The sequence below is a fragment of the Entelurus aequoreus genome, linkage group LG14, assembly GCF_033978785.1.
Source record: "Entelurus aequoreus isolate RoL-2023_Sb linkage group LG14, RoL_Eaeq_v1.1, whole genome shotgun sequence".
NCBI lineage: Eukaryota > Metazoa > Chordata > Actinopteri > Syngnathiformes > Syngnathidae > Entelurus > Entelurus aequoreus.
This window is the reverse complement of record NC_084744.1, coordinates 47,385,371-47,407,078: the sequence shown is the minus strand read 5'-3', so window position 1 is coordinate 47,407,078 and position 21,708 is coordinate 47,385,371. Positions and strand designations below refer to the sequence as shown.

General features: G+C 39.7%; 1 protein-coding gene across 1 annotated transcript in view; it reads left to right on the top strand.

Annotated features, from left to right (window-relative positions):
* Positions 1–1,511: 1,511 nt before the first annotated feature.
* Positions 1,512–21,708, top strand: part of smarcal1 (SWI/SNF related, matrix associated, actin dependent regulator of chromatin, subfamily a-like 1) — a 27,033-nt gene continuing 6,836 nt past the window's right edge. Inside the window, exons 1-9 of the mRNA XM_062070040.1 lie at positions 1,512–2,038; positions 10,099–10,408; positions 15,226–15,276; positions 15,348–15,608; positions 15,682–15,732; positions 15,808–15,991; positions 20,142–20,292; positions 20,404–20,565; positions 20,642–20,707. Coding sequence (XP_061926024.1) covers positions 1,793–2,038; positions 10,099–10,408; positions 15,226–15,276; positions 15,348–15,608; positions 15,682–15,732; positions 15,808–15,991; positions 20,142–20,292; positions 20,404–20,565; positions 20,642–20,707 — 1,482 coding nt within the window. The 5' untranslated portion in view covers positions 1,512–1,792. The remainder of the gene's footprint in view (positions 2,039–10,098; positions 10,409–15,225; positions 15,277–15,347; positions 15,609–15,681; positions 15,733–15,807; positions 15,992–20,141; positions 20,293–20,403; positions 20,566–20,641; positions 20,708–21,708) is intronic.

The following is a 21,708-nucleotide window of genomic DNA, read 5'->3' as shown; positions in this document are numbered from 1 at the left end:
TGAACGGTCTTTTGGGCTGAGTGATTGTGTGTGTTGATCATGTGTTTGAATTGTATTGGCGTGTTCTATGGAGCTAGGAGCTAGCAGAGGAGCTAGGAGCTAGCATAACACGTACCGTACCATACGTGCGCGTCACGTACGTAACTTTTTAAAAATATATAAGCTTTATGAACCTTGGGTTAGGTGAACGGTCTTTTGGGCTGAGTGATTGTGTGTGTTGATCGGGTGTTTGAATTGTATTGGCGTGTTCTATGGAGCTAGGAGCTAGCAGAGGAGCTAGGAGCTAGCATAACAAACATGCAGGTGTTATTATGCAGGATTAATTTGTGGCATATTAAATATAAGCCTGGTTGTGTTGTGGCTAATAGAGTATATATATGTCTTGTGTTTATTTACTGTTGTAGTCATTCCCAGCTGAATATCAGGTACCGTGAGTATGCAGCCTTGGCTGCTAAACATTCGATAACTTGACCGTATGTGCGCGTCACGTACGTAACTTTTTAAAAATATATAAGCTTTATGAACCTTGGGTTAGGTAAACGGTCTTTTGGGCTGAGTGATTGTGTGTGTTGATCAGGTGTTTGAATTGTATTGGCGTGTTCTATGGAGCTAGGAGCTAGCAGAGGAGCTAGGAGCTAGCATAACAAACACGCAGGTGTTTTTATGCAGGATTAATTTGTGGCATATTAAATATAAGCCTGGTTGTGTTGTGGCTAATAGAGTATATATATGTCTTGTGTTTATTTACTGTTGTAGTCATTCCCAGTTGAATATCAGGTCACCCCCGGCTCTCACAGCATCTTCCCTATCTGAATAGCTTGAACTCCCCACTAGTCCTTCACTTGCACTTTACTCATCCACAAATCTTTCATCCTCGCTCAAATTAATGGGGAAATTGTCGCTTTCTCGGTCTGAATCTCTCTCACTTCATGCGGCCATCATTGTAAACAATAGGGAACTTTGCGTATATGTTCAACTGACTACGTCACGCTACTTCCGGTAGGTGCAAGCCTTTTTTTTATCAGATACCAAAAGTTGCAATCTTTATCGTCGTTGTTCTATACTAAATCCTTTCAGCAAAAATATGGCAATATCGCGAAATGATCAAGTATGACACATAGAATAGATCTGCTATCCCCGTTTAAATAAAAAAAATTCATTTCAGTAGGCCTTTAATGGTTTACAATTATCAATCAAATCTTGGAGAATGATTAAGAGTAAAAAAAAGCCCTTAAACTGATATCTCTGTTAAAAACATTTAAAGTGATTTCGGTAGCCCTTTTTGTCTTTTTTTTAATTCATATTTTTATTATTATTATTATTATTTATAAATATTTAATACTCTATCTGCATTTGCTTTTGTTTTCTCTCCGTGATGTTGAAAGTGCATTGACTTTTGTGTGAATGATAAATGTATGTTTGTTGTTCAATAAAAAAACAAAAAACAAAACAAAAAAAACATAGACGCCCAGAGCTTCCTTGTTTTGTTACGTCACTTCCTGCGCGCGCAACACTTCCCCAGAAAGTTGCCAACCCGGAAGAGTACCGTTACTTAGGCTTTATTATTATTTTTTTTAAATACCCCATTTTAAGAACAGTCCAACAGAGTATCCCCATTGTTTCCTTGCTGCCTCCGACTTCCTTTCGGGTTACACTGTTTGATATCGTTCTTACTTTATATCACAAGTTTGCTAGTGTTAGCATTAGCATTAGCCGCGGAACGCTATTCGTCCTGACAGTCCAGATGTGACGACCTCGGTTCTCCCGTCTTTTAGCGACATTGTCGGCAGTGATGTCTTTGCAGCTGACTGCCGAGCAGCAGCGGAGGATTGAAGAGAACAGACGGAAAGCTTTGGAGAGGAGAGCCCAGAGAGTTGGGCAGACCATCGCCACCAACAAGCATGGCCCCACGGACTTAATACAAGCTGCATCACAACCAAAGCGGTTTGCTACACCTTCTAGTAAAAACTCGCCTACTTCTAGTAACCACATTAAATCTTCTTCTGGAAGCGACAATCATAGCTCTTCTTCAAAACTGGTGAGGGAACTGCTTCATTGGTTAGTTATTGGTGACACTCCAAAATGCTCCAAAGCAGTGTTTTTCAACCTTTTTTGAGCCGTGGCACATTTTTTGCATTGAAAAAATCCTGAGGCACACCACCAGCAGAAATCATTAAAAAACGAAATTCAGTTGACAGTAAAAAGTCGTTGTTGCAATTGTTGGATGTGACTTTAAGCCATAACCAAGCATGCATCACTATAGCTCTTGTCTCAAAGTAGGTGTAATGTCACCACCACCGCCATCAGTGTGTGAATGGGTGAATGTGGAAAATAGTGTCAAAGCGCTTTGAGTTCCTTAAAAAGGTAGAAAAGCGCTATACAAGTACGACCCATTTACCATTTACCACCTGTCACATCATGCTGTGACTTATTTGGACTTTTTTGCTGTTTTCCTGTGTGTAGGGTTTTAGTAATTGTTTTGCGCTCCTATTTCGGTGGCTTTTTCTCTTTATTCTGGTATTTTTCTGTAGCAGTTTCATGTCTTCCTTTGAGCGCTAATCCCCGCACCTGCTTTGTTTTAGCAATCAAGAATATTTCAGTTGTTTTTATCCTTCTTTGTGGGGACATTGTTGATTGTAATGTGATGTTCCACAGTAAGTTTTTGCTGTCGTCCAGCATTCTGTTTTTTCGCCTTTGTAGCCAGTTCAGTTTTAGTTTCGTTCTGCATAGCCTTCCCCAAGCTTCAATGCCTTTTTGTTAGGGGCACTCACCTTTTGTTTATTTTTGGTTTAAGCATTAGACACCTTTTTACCTGCACGCTGCCTCCCGCTATTTCCGACATCTACAAAGCAATTAGCTACCGGCTGCCACCTACTTATACGGAAAAGTATTACACGGTTACTCTGCCGAGCTTTAGACAGCACCGTCACTCAACAACAACACATCATTTGCAGACTATAATTACTGGTTTAAAACAAGTATTTTTAACCCAAATAGGTGAAATTAGATCATCTCCCACACCACACCAGGCTGTATCTCACAGTGGTTGAAAAACACTGCTCCAAAGCATTCACACATATGTTTTCTACACCAAAATTAATCTATTTATTCTTATTGTGTGAATGCTCCAAAGCAGGGGTCACCAACCTTTTTGAAACCAAGGGCTACTTCTTGGGTACTGATTACTGCGAAGGGCTACCAGTTAGATACACACTTAAATAAATTGCCAGAAGTAGCCAATTTGCTCAATTTACCTTTAACCCTGTTATTATTAATAATTAATGATATTTATCTTTGTGGAAACACTGATCATCTTAATGATTTCTCACAATAAATATATATAGAAACAGATAAATATCAATATGCAACACTTTATTTTTATATTTTCTCTAAGTGCACATTTTTCAAATTGAACATTTTCAAATGATCACTTCTAAGACAGTCTTGTGAAATCACAATATCCCATTTTAACTAGCTAGCCACTAACATTTTTTTTAACAAATCATGAATTACTTTGCACCATGTTTGTACAAATAATAACTCATGTAAAATACAAAAGTAAACTCTCAAATTTTTAAATCATGTCACACTTTGAACTGGACACCAAATCTGTTATCTGTTTCTTTGTCAGTTAGTGGGAAGCCTGGCATTGCATGCTGTTAACTAGTGAGTTGTACTCTGGTGTGTAACTTGACACTGCAACTCTGAGTGAGTCTTGCAGATGTGCATCAGTGAGGCGTGTTCTGTGTTTGTTCTTGATGAAGTTCATGTCAGAAAAGGCTGATTCACAAAGATAAGATTTTTCCTCATTGTTTGCGGAACCTTCTTAATCTTTTGGACATATTTTCACAGCAATCTGGCCTTAAGCTTAATTATGATAAATGTAAAATGTTAAGGATCGGAAATCTAAAGGGAACGTCCTTTCGAATGGAATGCAAAGTGCCTGTTTTGTGGACAGATGGACCAGTTAACATACTTGGTGTTGTTGTCCCAGAAAATCTGGAAGATCTAGGCTCAGTAAATTATGATAATCGACTAAGAAAGCTAGACAAAATTATGCAATTATGGAAAGGGAAATCCCTAACCTTGTATGGTAAAATGTCTATTGCCAACTCGTTAATTATTCCTCAATTTATTTATTTGTTTTTGTCATTACCAGCTCCATCACAAAACTTTTTTAAGATTTATGAGCGGAGGGTCTTCGATTTTGTCTGGAACGGCAAACCAGAAAAGATTAAAAGAAAGGTTTTGTACAAAGAGTATGAATATGGGGGCCTGAAACTTCTCAACCTTGAAGCTATGTGTCTGTCTTTAAAAGCATCAATTGTTCCAAAGATGTATTTAAACATTGAGTGGTACACAAATGTCCTGTTGGACAAAAAACATGTACTGTATCAAAAGAAATTGTATCTTTTTTTACAAGTGATCCCCTCCCAGAGAGTCTGCTGGGAAACTTGGCGGGGTTCATAAAGGAAACAATCCACTCATAGTGGTGTTTTCAATTTTATGTGCCAGAAAAAAGAGACGATATTTTGCAGCAGTTAATATGGATGAACTCTAATATTGTAATAGATGGAAAAATATGTTTGAAAGAGGAATCATTTTTGTCAATGATATTATCAATGAGAATGGTAAAATTATGAAGTATGATGAATTTAGAGCTATGTATGGTGATGCTTGCTCAAACTTTTCATTTTATCAACTAACTGGAGTAATTGGGAAAAGATGGAAACAAATAATTAATTATGGAACTACTAAATTATTAGTTTGTAAACCTCTAATAAGAAATTCTAGTTGGCAAAAAGGAACTAAAATAAATAGAAAAATATATAATTTTTATTTAATAAAGAAATCTTTGAAGGCTGCCTCATACAACACAAATGGAAAATGGGAGGACTTTTTTGACTGCCCGTTGCCATGGGATGCCATATTCAAACTAATATATAAAACCACTATCGATGTGCAAAATCGTTATTTTCAAATTAAAATTATTTATAACTTCTTACCCACAGGGAAAATGTTAAAATTATGGAATATGACAGAGTCAGATGATTGCCTATTTTGTTGTCAGGAGCCTGAATCCACCCTGCATTTGTTTTGGTATTGTCATATTGTGTCTTTGTTTTGGGTGGAAGTTGAAAAAATGTGTTTAAGGATTGGTTTGTTTATGAAGCTTAATGTGGTTTCTGTTATTTTAGGAGAGTTCATTGACAATCATGATTTAGTCAATTTAATTATAGTACTCTGTAAAATGTTTATTTTTAAGGCCAAAAACAGATATTCACTTAGTATTACTTTCTTTAAAACATTTATTCAGTATTTTCTAACTTTAGAAAGTTACATGGTTGAAAACGATAATGATGCCAAAAAACATTAAAAAAAAGATGAGAAGTCCTCAAAGGCTTATTTTGAAAGTATAATTATGTTTATAGATTATATGATATCTGTTGTTGTGTTCCCTAATTTGAGTGACCTGGACATAATCTGGACTGTACATAAATGCTTATTTTGAAAATGTAATTTTGTTTATAAATTATATGCAATCTGTTGTGTTCCCTAATTTTTTTCTGTGTACATGAATGAAGGTGTGTGTTGCTGAGTCCGACTTGAACATTATCTGGACTGGGCCTGGTTTAAAAAACCCTTTAAACAAATCTAATTTCATTGACAACCTGGGGCCGTACTTATCAAGCTTCTTAGAATTACTCCTAAGAAGTCTGCTAAGAGTTGACTTAAGAGTAAATAAATTCTTCGCTGAAAGCTGCACTTAAAAGTTAGTTATCAATCGTCTTACTCACACTTTCAGCGAAGTGTAGGACTGAATCTTAAGTGTCACACTCAGAGCTGAATTACGACATTACTATGTGCCGTAAACGGAATTTTAGGTGATGTCATTTTTGTGTCCATAGAAATGACCAATCACGGAAGGGAATCCCTTGTCTACGAATAAAGAAACATCTTGGAAATATTTAAGTGGACAATTGGAGTGTATATTTTGACAATAAACTACAAAATAATACAAAACAAACAAACAATATTGGCAATGAATCAAAAATAAATGTTTCCTTTTTGTTGCACCTTTCCTGCTTCCTGCTCCCAGACCGTAACAAAGAGGCAGGGGAGACACTTCTCCAGGATGTATGCTCGGGGCAACACCCTTCACTTTACCCGGCAGTGGGTCTCCACAGCGGACGACTTTAGAGTGAATGATGAGTCCGGCGATTAGTTGCAAATCTTGCTTTATTGATTGCTTGCACACAGCCAATCCAACACAAAACAAACTAGTCCCGGCTCGCACTCACAATACCGCTCCCTCTCTTCTCTCGCCCACACTCTCACTGACGTCACTCACCTCACATGCTGTAACCTAGCGTATGTGTGTGCCACACACATACGCTACTCTCATAACATTTTCTTTCCAATTCATTAATTAGGCAACTAATTTGAAACTGGTGTGGGTGGCTCTATATATACTAGTCCACTGCAGCCACATACAGAAATCAACAAGGAATCGAAAATTATTAAATCTGACAAAAATAATACCTGCTCTGTCTAAACGATACCGTTTGATCAGCTACTCGTCATCAAACAAAGATGAACGTTCGCGCACGTCTCTCGCCTCAGTGCCATCCCCTGCTGGCAACTCCTAACCACTTAAGACACCTCTGAAGGTCTCTTAAATATCGTGGAGAGTAGGAGTGATTCTTAGACTTAAGAACGTTGATAAAAAGCTTTTATTCTTAAGTTTGAGAGTAGGACTAAATTTCGCAAATTTTCAGGACTTAAGTGTAAAATGGCACTCTAAGAAGCTTGATAAGTACGGCCGCTGGTCTGTTGAAGATAAGGCCCTTTTTAAAAAAATAAAATAAAATAAGATAAATAAATAAAAAACATTTTCTTGGATAAAAAAGAAAGTAAAACAATATAAAAATAATTACATAAAAAAATAGTAATTAATGAAAATGTTAGTGGACCAGCAGCCTATACAATCATGTGTGCTTCAGGGACTGTGTCCCTTGCAGATGTGTTGTCTATGTTGTGGGAACCAGAATATTGGTAGCAGAAAGAAATAACCCCTTTTGTGTGAGTGGGTGTGGATGAGTGTGCATGGGGGAGGTTGTTTGGGTTGATGCACTGATTGAAAGTGTATCTTGTGTTTTTTCTATGTAGATTTAATTTTAAAAAAATATATATATTTTTTTTAAATTTAAAACATTTTTTTTTTTTTTTTTTAGAACAGGCCCGCGGGCGACTCATCTGGTCCTTATGGGCGACCTGGTGCCCGCGGGCACCGCGTTGGTGACCCCTGCTCCAAAGCATTCACACATATGGTTTTTATTCAACAGCTTCTTCTCCAGATTTTGGCGCTCCAAGTTCCACATTTTTCATCCGGTTCAAACAGTTCCAACTTCAAACTGTTCAGCCTATTCGGGAATCGTGGGCTTTCCCTTGTCAAATTCCAAAAATTCTCAGATTTCCCAGAATTCCAGGTTTTCCGGGACATTTCTTCCCTTCAAAATGAATTGGCCATTTTTCTAACTTGCACCATTTCCACATTTTTCAACCCATTCCACCTTCAACCTATTTCACCATTCTGGAAATTCAAACTTCCCTTTTTCCAAGTTCAAAAAAATTCCAGGATTTTCCAGAATTCCTGCTTTTCCAAAGCTCTATTTCCACCCTTTTTTCTGGCGACTACTCCTTCCACATTTTTCAACGCATTTGAACCGTTCCACCGTCAAAACATCCCCCTTATTCAGGACAAAAAATGAAGTTATTTGAACTGAAAAAATTACCGGTTTTCTTGAAATTCCAGGAATTCCGTAATACCATTTCTCATTTCAACATGTTACTACTTCAACATTTCTCGACCAATTAAAAAAATTAAACACCAACCATTTCAACTCATTCAGACCATTCAAGTTTTTTACCATTTTCAAAAAAATTGCAGTTTTTCCTGAAATACCCATAAATGAATAGGACATTCTTCAAAGTTCCACAATTCCCACATTCTTCAACCCATTCAAACCATTCCACCTTTAACACATTCCACCATTCTGGAAATTCAAACTACCCTTTTTCCATGTTCAAAAAAATTCCAGATTTTCCAGAAATTCCTTAATACCATTTACTACTTCAACATTTCTTGCCCAATTTAAACAATTCCAACACCAACAAATTTAGCTAATTTAGGACATTCATGCTCCTAATCATTTTCAAAAAATCCTGCTATTGAAAAATGGGACATTTTTCCAAGTTGCACAATTCCCACATTTTTCAACCTATTTAAACCATTCCAACATTAAAGGCCTACTGAAATTAATTTTTTTTATTTAAACGGGGATAGCAGATCTATTCTATGTGTCATACTTGATCATTTCGCGATATTGCCATATTTTTGCTGAAAGGATTTAGTATAAAACAACGACGATAAAGATCGCAACTTTTGGTATCTGATAAAAAAAAAGGCCTGCCCCTACCGGAAGTAGCGTGACGTAGTCAATTGAACATATCCACAAAGTTCCCTATTGTTTACAATGATGGCCGCCAGAAGTGAGAGAGATTCGGACCGAGAAAGCGACGATTTCCCCATTAATTTGAGCGAGGATGAAAGATTTGTGGATGAGGAAAATGCAAGTGAAGGACTAGTGGGGAGTGGAAGCGATTCAGATAGGGAAGACTGGGAATGACTACAACAGTAAATAAACACAAGACATATATATACTCTATTAGCCACAACACAACCAGGCTTATATTTAATATGCCACAAATTAATCCCACATAAAAACACCTAGGTGTTTGTTATGCTAGCTCCTAGCTACTAGCTCGAGCTAGTTATAGCTCGAGCGGGTAATATGGACGGGATCCCGTATATATAACCCGCCAATACAATTCAAACACCTGCACAACACACACACTCACTTAGCCCAAAGGACCGTTCACCTAACCCAAGGTTCATAAAGCTTATATATTTAACCAAAGTTACGTACGTGACACGCACGTACGGACACGCGATCAAATGTTTGGAAGCGCGCGGGTGGGACCTGATATTCAGCTGGGAATGACTACAACAGTAAATAAACACAAGACATATATATACTCTATTAGCCACAACACAACCAGGCTTATATTTAATATGCCACAAATTAATCCCGCATAACAAACACCTAGGTGTTTGTTATGATAGCTCCTAGCTCCTAGCTCGAGCTAGTTATAGCAAGCGATCAAATGTTTGGAAGCACAGCTACGTACTCACGGTATCGCATCTGTGTATCCAAATCAAAGTCCTCCTGGTTAGAGTCTCTGTTGTCCGAGTTCTTCGATCTTGACTGCATCTTTCGGGAATGTAAACAAACACCGGCTGTGTTGTGTTGCTGACTTCCCTCGCAAAATATCCGCTTCGCACCGACAACTTTCTCCTTTGCTTGCTCAGCTTCTTTCTCCATAATGCAATGAACAAATTGCAACAGATTCACCAACACAAATGTCCAGAATACTGTGGAATAATGAGATGAAAACAGAGCTATTTCGTATTGGCTTCAATGGGGAAGCCATACCTCTGTTAAACTGGCTACGTCACGCGCATACGTCATCATACCGGGACGTTTTCAAGCGGAAGTGTGGCGGGAAATTTAAAATTGCACTTTATAAGTTAACCCGGCCGTATTGGCATGTGTTGCAATGTTAAGATTTCATCATTGATATATAAACTATCAGACTGCGTGGTCGGTAGTTAAAGGCCTACTGAAACCCCATTCCTCTTATCCTGGACATTCAAACTAATACTTTCCCAAGTTCCAAACCAATTTCCGGTTTTCCTAGAAATTCAAACTCTTCAACATTCAAACAATTTTAACATTCAAACCATTTCTGCATTTAAACACTTTCAACATTCAAACCATTTCTACCTTCACCCTACATTCCATTAGCATTTCAGTTCAGCGTCAGCTCTTCAACATTCAAACCATTCCAACATTCAAACTATTCTTACATTCATACTACATTCTGTCAGCATTTCACTTCAACTTCAGCATTGGAGCATTCTCACACAATTCCTTCAGGAATCGCCTCTTCTAATTGTAACTGTTTTCCTTTTAGATACCAGTCAAAGATGCTCTTCCTCCAGCCAGTTTCCAGCATGTCAATCATCCCATGAAAAGCAGAGACAACATTAATGTCAAGCCAGTCCACACTTCTCCCAGCAATGCTGTGGTGGGCTCCTTCTACAAACAGCCAAACAAACCCACCTCAGACTCAACTTCTACTTTAAATGCAGTGCCTGCTAAAAAGCAGGCCGTTTCCACCAGGGGGAAATGTGTGCTGCACACTGAGGGACGCTTCAGGGTGGAAGTTGGCTACAATGCGGAGCTAATTGCTGTTTTTAAATCCATTCCATCTAAAAGCTATGGTAAGTCTTCAATATGCCACCCATACAAACATGAAATACCCTCACAGCACATCTTTAGGTCACTTTCTGAATCTGATCCACTACAGAATTTTATTAATTTGCAGGGACTTTATCCTTCATTGAATATATGTTTCCGAATATCTACATTAGGGCTGCACGATTTTGAGAAAAAAACATAATTGCGATTTTTCTCTCCAAAATTGCGATTGGCAGCACACAGGGTTTGTACGGATGCTTAAAAACCTTGAAAATGCTTGGATTTGAATGTTGTGTTTTCAAGGTTTGAAAAATGCTTGAATTTTGGGTGAAGTGCTTGTAAATGCTTGGAAATGTTCATCATATTTCTCGGCAGTCTGACTCAATAGGCTAATTATAAAATGGAAAAAAATAAAATAAGTTTCCCTAAAAATGAAAGCTACACGCTTGATCTGTTTGCTTTGCACGAGCCCTTACATTAGGTTGTTGTCATGCTCCGTGTCGCCCCCAAGAGGACAGTGGTGCATCGGTCCATCATGCCGGGAGGTTGTCGTTTTAATGAACATGATGTATGCATGAATTATGACACAAACAAACAAGTAAACAATAATAATTAATGGTATTTATTGTAAGAAATGATGTATACATGAATTATGATACAAACAAGTAAACAATAATAAGTAATGTTATTTCTTGTAAGGAATGATGTATACATGAATGATGATGATACAAAAACAAGTGAACGTTTGCAAACACCGATGACATTGAATAGTCTACAGAAACACTGCTTCATTTTCTATGCCATATTCAGTTATTGATAACTGCTGGTTTAATGTTAGGCTTAGGTTTTACCAGATTTTCTGTATTTTTCCTACAGACAGCATTTGGTGACCTCAAACAACAAGGCTATGGATTGATTCACACTAGTTTTCGCCTTTTGAAGGGTACTGGAAAAACTGGAAAATTGATCTTGAAAGTCCTTAAAAAGTGCTTGAATTTGGCCATGGAAAAGGTGTACAAAGCCTGAGCACGGTGCCACAGGGGTTAGTGCATGTGCCTCACAATACGAAGATCTTTCTGTGTGGAGTTTGCATCTTCTCCCCGTGACTGCGTGGGTTCCCTCCGGGTACTCCGGCTTCCTCCCACCTCCAAAGACATGCACCTGGGGATAGGTTGATTGGCAACACTAAATTGGCCCTAGTGTGTGAATGTGAGTGTGAATGTTGTCTGTCTATCTGTGTTGGCCCTGGGATTAGGTGGCGACTTGTCCAGGGTGTACCCCGCCTTCCGCCCGAATGCAGCTGAGACAGGCTCCAGCACCTCCCGTGACACTGAAAGGGACAAGCGGTAGGAGATGGATGGATGGATGGATGAATTGAATTGCGATTGGATTTGCCATTTTTATATTTTACACATACAAATGCATACAACTGCGAAAAGAATAAGACATTAAAGTAAAGTACCAATGATTGTCACACACACTAGGTGTGGTGAAATTTGTCCTCTGCATTTGACCCATCCCCTTGTTCACCCTCTGGGAGGTGAGGGGAGCAGCGGTGCCGCGCCCGGGAAGACATATTACTTTAAGACTGTCAATGAATATATTATTGTGTCAAAGTAATTTACTTAAAATAATATTTGGCTTTCTGCAGATTGACTAAGAGCTTTTGTCTACATCGTGCTCTTAAACGAAAGAAACAGTCTATAAAACTATACAGTGCTTATAATGTAATGTAATCATAATATACCATGACAATGCAAGTAGCCATTTAAAAGGATATACACTTTTATTTACTATTACTGTAGTGAAGTGAATTATATTTATATAGCGCTTTTTCTCTAGTGACTCAAAGCGCTTTACATAGTGAAACATATTATCTAAGTTACGTTTTTAAACCAGTGTGGGTGGCACTGGGAGCAGGTGAAGTGTCTTGCCCAAGGACACAACAGCTGTGACTAGGATGGCAGAAGCGGGGATCGAACCTAGAACCCTCAGGTTGCTGGCACGGCCGCTCTACCAACCAAGCCTATGTTGTAGAATTGTTTACCATTGTACTGTAATTGGAAGGTGATTAACTGTTATCCTACATAAAATAACAAAAAATGTACTCATATCTGTAAACAAAAATTTAACTTAGATGAATATTGAAAATCTTAAAGAGTGCATTTTTTTCCCAGTTGGAAAAATGAGGTCAGACGTTGTCTTTTTGTTTATTGATGTGGGCTCTGTACCGAGGATGTCGTTGTGGCTTGTACATCCCTTTGAGACACTTGTGATTTAGGGCTGTATAAATAAACATTGATTGATTGATTGATCATGTGATCACTGCATTCTTGCTCGTTAGTCCACAATAATGTGATAATAATGCCCATCCGATTTGAAGCTGAACTATTCCCACAACGGGACATTTGACATTGTAATCAAATTTTTTTCCTCTTAATAATTGTTACTTTGCGGCGAGGCGCGAGTCGGAAGGCTGTCCGTACGTGCTTTCTCTGTGTGTGTAAAGCTGGCGCACCGGTCTCCACCCGCCAACGAGAAAAAGATTGTAAATGACTGAAAAGACGGATCACTGTGTTCAGTTCATTCTTAAAGGCGCTCAGAGGCCGAAAGCGATGTAAAGAGTGAGCCGTATTTGTCCCTGTTTGAAGCACGATGTGAATGTGAGGCTCATTAATTCCGATTAGCGAACATGTCTGTCACTCAAATGCTGGTGACGGCGGAGAAAAAAAAAACCCTCAGCCTGTTGCGTTTATGTAATCGCACTAACTAAAACCTAAATGCCAATTAATATTGCAGCCCTAATCTACAGTATATCAATGCATATACAGTAGGTATTAGGCATACAAACAGATGTCTGAATGAAATTTGCAACTACAAACTGCATACATATTTATCTGCCACAAGAATATCTGTTAAAACTCTAACATCCACGGAAATGGCAGAACGTTTTACAAAACCTGCAAGTCAACGTTTGCGAAAGATGAAGCTAAAGATCAGTGAAACCACCTTTGACGCGACTAATATACCTCGAAAGGCCTTTTCACAAAATTGTGACTTTACTTGAGATTGGCACAGGTAAGGAAATTAAAATACATTCTTGACTTTGACACTTTGACACAAAAAAATCCCATTAAAAAACATTTACTTTAGTGGTATTGTGTCATCGAAAAGCCCAAACAAACGGGGTAAACCCTCCAAAATAAACTTTGAAGGGGCTTTAAATAATACATTAAGTGTAAGTTTTAAATGACTCTCTTTCAAATAAAACCTTTAAAAATGTTTCTGTATGAATTCTGACATATGCATTCACCTGTTTACTGACTGTACCTGTGCCAACAATATTGTACCATGCAATTTTTTATTGTTACATCCTAATTAGTATTTGCAACTACACACTCTGTACATTTTTATCTGCCACAATGTCTTCACATATTGGACATTAAGGTTTTGTCCTGTTTTTATTTATTTTTCATAAGCCAGCCAACTGCTTGTGATGCCAGCCAAAAGCTGACATATGTTGGCTAACGTAATCCTTGGCTCTAAGCGGGCACCCAAATACTATTTGTGACCACATAAGTCAAACCTGTAATGCCTGTGCTCATCAGCATTTTGAACATCTATTCTACTGAGTTGAGTTTTTATACAAGAAAATCAGTACTAGGGCCATCCACTTAAGTCAGACTATATTTATGTAGCATATTAAAACAACTTAGGTTTACCAAAGTGCTGTACAGGGCACACAAGACAATGAAAATAGTTAAAGCAATAAACCAGTGGATATTACAATATATAGTAATACATTAACAGCATATTTTTGCTAAAAACTGTTGAGGTAAAACAAGATAAACACCAACTTTTTTCTTTGTTGAATGCAAATTAAAATTGATGAGTTTTCAGCAAGGTTAAAAAGGTCAGGTGTTGGCGCAGCCCTGATGTGCAGAGGCAGATTCCATGCTTAGGGGGCATCCACAGAAAATGCTCTTTCCCCTTTAGTGAGGCTGCAGGAGCTCAGACAGGTACGATGGGGCCAGTCCGTGCATTGTAGATATTTTAAAAACCAAAAGCAGTATTTTGAAGTTGATCCTTAAATTTTCTGTGATTCAATATATTGCTGTGAGCACGGGGATTATGTGTTTTCAGTGTTTGGTTTCTGTCAACAGGCGGGGGGTTGCTGCGTCCTGCACCACCTGCAGGGTGCAAAGGGAGAACTAGTCAAGGCCAATATAAAATTATTGTAGGGATGTGCTGACCAGTATCAGATGATTTTCATGAAAAAGTACATCATCGCCATTGCAGATTAATGCCTTTCAATGCCCATCACAAACGCAGTGTTAAAGTTGTTTATACGGCACCCTCAGTGTGACCTGTATGGCTGTTGACCAAGTATGCATTGTTTTCACTTGTGTGTGTGTGTGTGAAAAGCTGTAGATATTATGTGACTGGGCCGGCACGCAAAGGCAGTGCCTTTAAGGTTTATTGGCGCTCTGTACTTCTCCCTACGTCCGTGTACACAGCGGTGTTTTAAAAAGTCATACATTTTACTTTTTGAAACCGATACCGATCATTTTAAAACCGATACCGATAATTTCCGATATTACATTTTATAAGCATTTATCGGCCGGTAATATCGGCAGTCCAATATTATCGGACATCTTTAGTTAAAACCATATAAAATACAACAATCTCTGTCTTGCCTTAGTTCAAGTTTAAAAAGGATTCTGCCATCCAAGCTTATCAGACAAGATTCTGTCAGGAATCTTTCGCACATGCAGCAGTCCACGTTAATAGGTAGCTACAGCATTATGGTGTTAATTTTCATATCTGATTTCATTATTAGACCCCACCACCAAGATGTGGAGCTTCAGTATGGAGGACTACCAAGAGCTAAGTACGGACAAAAGTAACATATTTCATGATGTGCATCTGCTTGATGATCTTGTGGTCTCCATTCTGCTGCAGTGACCCAGGCAGCGTCCATCGCCTCAGTGGCTTTGAGGCCTCTCGAGGGGGCGGAGGCGGTGGACATGGCGGCAGCGACTAGCAGCGCTCAAGACGGGTTGGCGCTTACCGCTCTGCTTAGGCTGTGCAGCGGATGGCAGAAAGCAGGCGCCATCCTCCAGGGCCAGTGCACCTTGGTGTCGCCCACCATGTTTGAAGTGGATGCCGGTTACAATGTGGATTTGATTGCAGCATTTAAGCAAATGCCAACAAAGACTTATGGTATGATCAATATGTTTCTAAAGTATATTTCTACTACAGTTTGGCCTCTGACAGCCTTCATAAATGCTTGCAGACATTAAATCACGGAAGTGGAGCTTTTCACTGAAGGACTACAGGAGACTGAGTAAGTTGGCACATTAGCTTCATCCTGTCTTTGCTGTCTGCCATCTTGTGTAACCATGCCTCCTTATGTACTCAGTGGAGCTCCTCGGTGGGATAGCAGCAGTGGAGGTGGAGCCTCTTCCCAGGGCAGTAGTCCAGGCCTTTTCTGACAGATTTGAAGGGCCTCAAGCCAAGTCTTTGGACGTCCCTGAGGCAGACCTGTCCCACGTCGACCCCTTGATCACCAGCAGCCTCATGCCCTTCCAGAAGGAGGGAGTCAAGTAGGTGCTTGTGGATACGATAGTCTCTAGTGTTCCTAGAAGAAGCACTCGGTTAACAATCCTCATTTGGATTAGTATTTTTATTACATGCCCTCCTGCATATGCTAACATTGTGTAATAAATTAAGAGCCTCTAAATTATTATATAAAATATATAACAATTAAGTACATTCATTTCCGCCCCTAACATTGTATTTATCCATCCATCCATCCATTTTTCTACCGCTTGTCTCTTTAATGAAAATTAATTACCCAGTATTTGCAACTGATCAAACAAACCTTTGGTAATAAATGCAACTTTAAGAATTGTTTTGACCCAATTATAAGACAACCTTGAATATAAGTAATGGTAGTAAATTCAACTTTAGAGTGCTATCGGAAAGTATTCGCAGGGCTTCCCTTTTTCCGTGTTTTGTTATGTTTCCAAAATGGAATAAATTAATTTTTGTTCTCAAAATTCTATAGACCATCCCTCACAATGACAATGTGAAAATAATTTGTTTGAAAATTTGTTAAAAAAAGTGTGCAAAAAAGTAATCAGAGCAAAGTGTGGCTATTTTGAAGAAATGAGAATATAAAACATGTTTCAGTTATTTCACCTTTTTACATAACTCCACATGTGTTCATTAATAGTCTTGATGCCTTCAGTGACAATCTACAATGTAAATAGTCATGAAAATAAAGAAAACGCATTGAATGAGAAGGTGTGTCCAAACTTTTGGCCTGTACTGTCCGCTGCTGGACACCAGCGGTGAGGGATGCTGTAAAGCTGAAGAAAGAGTCCTATCAGGTCCTTTTGGCTCATGACGGCCGAGTGTGAAGTGACTGGGATGAGAATCAGCACCTCCGAGTCCATGGTTCTCGCCCGAAAAAGGGTGGAGTGCCATCTCCGGGTTGGGGAGGAGATCCTGCCCCATGTGGAGGAGTTCAAGTACCTAGGAGTCTTGTTCACGAGTAAGGGAAGAGTGGATCGTGAGATCGACAGGCGGATTGGTGCGGCGTCTTCAGTAATGCGGACACTATCGATCCATTGTGGTAAAGAAGGAGCTGAGCCGGAAGGCAAAGCTCTCAATTTACCGATCGATCTACGTTCCCATCCTCACCTATGGTCATGAGTTTTGGGTTATGACCGAAAGGACAAGATCATGGGTACAAGCAACCGAAATGAGAGAGAGGGTGAGAATCTCTGTCATCCAGGAGGAGCTCAAAGTAAAGCCGCTGCTCCTCCACATCGAGAGGAGCCATATGAGGTGGTTTGGGCATCTGGTCAGGATGCCACCCGGATGCCTCCTTGGGGAGGTGTTTAGGGCACGTCTGACCAGTAGGAGACCACGGGGAAGACCCAGGACACGTTGGGAAGACTATGCCTACCGGCTGGCCTGGGAACGCCTCGGGATCCCCCGGGAGGAGCTTGACGAAGTGGCTGGGGAGAGGGAAGTCTGAGCTTCTCTGCTTAGGCTGCTGCCCCCACGATTCAACCTCGAAAAAGCGGAAGAAAATGAATGGATGGATTAAATGAAGACAGTTGGTGTATTACCTTATTTTGATTACTTGCATTGATTGGAATCAGACAGGAGAATTCACAGTAGTGCTAGTAACTTCCACATTTCAAATTTACATTGTAGAGGACAAAAAAAAGCCCTCCTTTTTGTCCAATACCACATAAAAGTGGTTGATTTTTGGCATCTTATTTGTCCAGCTTTCATATTCGTTCTTATAAACTTTATAAGAAATACACTATGCCAAAAGTAATTGGCCACCTGCCTTGACTCTCATATGAACTTGAAGTGTCATCCCATTCCTAACCCATAGGGTTCAATATGATGTTGGTCCACCTTTTGCTGCTATTACAGCTTCAACTCTTCTGGGAAGGCTGTCCACAAGGTTGCGGACTGTGTTTATAGGAATTTTGGACCATTCTACCAAAAGCACGTGGGTGAGGTCACACACTGATGTTGGTCAAGAAGACCTGGCTCTCAATCTCTGTTCTAATTCATCCCAAAGGTGTTCTATCGGGTTCAGGTCAGGACTCTGTGCAGGCCAGTCAAGTTAATCCACACCAGACTCTGTCATCCATGTCTTTATGGACCTTGCTTTGTGCACTGGTGAACAGTCATGTTGGAAAAGGAAGGGGCCCGCTCCAAACTGTTCCCACAAGGTTGGGAGCATGGAATTGTCCAAAATGTTTTGGTATCCTGGAGCATTCAAAGTTCCTTTCACTGGAACTAAGGGGTCGAGCCCAACTCTTGAAAAACAACCCCACACCGTAATTCCTCCTACACCAAATTTCATACTCGGCATAATGCAGTCTGAAATGTAGCGTTCTCCTGGCAACCTCCAAACCCAGACTCGTTCATCAGATTGCCAGTTGGAAAAGCGTGATTCATCACTCCAGAGAAGGCGTCTCCACTGCTCTAGAGTCCAGTGGCGACGTGCTTTACACCACTGCATCCCACGCTTTGCATTGGACTTGGTGATGTATGGCTTAGATGCAGCTGCTCGGCCATAGAAACCCATTCCATGAAACTCTCTGTCTACTGTACGTGGACTAATTGAGGTCACATTAAGTTTGGAGCTCTGTAGCAACTGACTGTGCAGAAAGTCTTTGCACTATGCGCTTCAGCATCCGCTGACCCCTCTCTGTCAGTTTACGTGACCTACCACTTGGTGGCTGAGTTGCTGTTGTTCCCAAACTCTTCCATTTTCTTCAAATAAAGCCGACAGTTGACTTTGGAATATTTAGGAGCAAGGAAATTTCACGACTGGATTTGTTGCACAGGTGGCATCCTATGACAGTTTCACGCTGAAATCACTGAGATCGGCCCATTCATTCACAAATGTTTGTAGAAACAGTCTCCATGTCTAAGTGCTTGATTTTATACACCTGTGGCCGGGCTAAGTGATTAGGACACTTGATTCTGATCCTTTGGATGGGTGGCCAAATACTTTTGGCAATATAGTGTACATTGACAGCTAACTCCGTAGCTTGCTAAGTTGTATGCGCTAGCTTTCTGAGACTCTTATTTCGTTAGCGTAGGCAGGAGTTAGCAGCAGTGATGACAGGAACTGTGCGGTCGGTCTTTAGGCTTTTGAGGGCAGGTGCGGCGGGAGTCGGTTAAAATAAAAAAGTGTTTCTCGCCTTCCTGTCAGCCGTTTTTTCTTCACACTGAGCTCGCAGCACCCAACGTCAAGATCTTCAGGTGCTGCGAATGTCAATCAAGTGACGAAAGTGACGTCATCGTGAAGATTGATGATCGCTAATTTTTAGTACTTTTTTAGTGCCTGGCTGGCGATCGACTGACACACTCTCCGCGATATGATCGACGGAATTGGGCGCCGCTGCTGTAACATAACATGTGAAAAAGTGAAGTGCTGTGAATACTTTCTGTGTGCACTGTATAAATTGTTTGGAGCCATTTATAAGACGTATTTTTACAATTATGTTTTGAATATCAGTGAAATACCTTGCACATTGCAATAAAAAAGGATGTCGTACGCCATAGCTCGACTGTTTGATAACTGCTTGATTGGTCAGCTTTATCTTAAGCATCAAAGCTCCTGTGTTGTCTGTTCCTTGCTAACAAACTTTAAAAACATGTTATTTTCAAGCAGGTCGCATATGTGTGAGTAACAGGGAAAAAAAAACTCTCACTCGCTTTGGGCACCGCTGTTTTGCATGTACATATATCTAGACCCCAAATATAAGCCGACCCGTCTTTTTCAGACGGTTTTATATTAGAGTCTTACATTTGGGTCAATACAGTTTTATTGCAGTAGTGAAACAGTCAGACATTTTTCTCTTAGTGCGTGGTTATTATGTTTCAATTGAGTCTGCAGGAAGAAAGGGAAAGGTAATTTACACAGTTCCACCTGAAATGTCCCTGGTTACCAAACAGAACATAATCCAAAAATATGGCTCCAATAAAAACTTTGGCAGCCTTAATCATTTTTACCAAATAACTTCATGCAGAGGGGATATATGCATGTAATACAATGTACTATCTACAAACTAAATTAAAGGCAGAACTGATTTTGTGTATGTTGTATGACATCAGATTATTGCATTTGATCAAAAATGATATAAGATCCTAAATAAAGCAGTGTTTCAGTACAGTTATGTTCAAACTTATACATTTTTGTGTGTCTTGTAGTTTTGCAGTGTTTAAACAAGGACGCCTCCTCCTGGCTGATGACATGGGCCTAGGGAAGACTGTGCAGGCAATCTGCATTGCCTCCTACTACAGGAAGGAGTGGCCTGTACTGGTGGTGGCTCCCTCCTCTGTGCGCTTCACCTGGGCGGAGGTACGAACAACCCCAGATCCAGCTATACTACAGTGTATTATGGTGTTGGACACCTGTTGATCCCAAAAATAACACAATGTCTGTGCTTCTTGTACCACTGTCTTGACACAGGCCTTTCAACGCTGGCTGCCCTCGTTGAGTCCTGACAGTATCAATGTGGTGGTGAAGGCCAAAGACAACCTGAGGGCAGGGCTTGTCAACATCATCAGCTACGACCTCCTCAGCAGGATGGACAAACAGCTGCCAGGGAGTCACTTTGACATTCTCATCATGGTAAGTTTCAGTTGTTCTATCTTCATCTTAATGAGTCAAATTAAAAATAAATTATAATTTTTTTCCTTTTATGCAGGATGAATCTCACTTTCTAAAGAACATGAAGACAGCTCGTTGTAAAGCTGCCTTGCCGCTACTAAAGGTAACATTCATATTAATGAAATATATTTAACTGAAAATATTAGGTTTGATATAAGGGGTGTCTAAAATGTGGCACCTCGTTTTTTTGGGGATTTAGTAAAAAAATAAAATTAATTATAAATAATTAAAAATAGCTTTGTCAGCCACAATCCCTGTTTAGATATCTTAGCATATATTGACTTACATTGAGTAATTTTTAGCATTGTAAATATAAAAAATGTATCATTTATATTTTTCTGTGTGCTGCCCTTAGTGGAAAATTTGGTTTACACACCAGCTACTTCATTAGGTGCACCTGCAGTATTGACCTGTATATAAGACAATGACCCCTGCCCCCAGAAACAAGTCTAAAATGGTCTTATATTTGGGGTTTAGAAATGTATTTATGCAAAGTCAGTCAGTTTTTCTCACTGTCAGACACAAGTGGTCCGGATAGATTCATCCATAAAACCAACAGCTGCTCAAAAAAGGTTCTAAAAGTTGTTTGCAAGATAGCCAACAGCGGGGAAGGAGTGTTGATGCTTACAGTAATTGATCAAGTCCTTAAAGGCCTACTGAAATGAAATGTTTTTATGTAAACGGGGATAGCAGATCTATTATATGTGTCATACTTGATCATTTCACGATATTGCCATATTTTTGCTGAAAGGATTTAGTAGAGAACAACGACGATAAAGATCGCAACTTTTGGTATCTGACAAAAAAAAGCCTTGCCCCTGCCGGAAGTAGCGTGACGTAGTCAGTTGAACATTTCCGCAAAGTTCCCTATTGTTTACAGTGATGGCAGCCAGAAGTGAGAGCGATTCGGACCGAGAAAGCGACGATTTCCCCATTAATTTGAGCGAGGATGAAAGATTTGTGGATGAGGAAAGTGCAAGTGAAGGACTAGTGGGGAGTGGAAGCGATTCAGATAGGGAAGATGCTGTGAGAGGCGGGTGGGACCTGATATTCAGCTGGGAATTACTACAACAGTAAATAAACACAAGACATATATATATACTC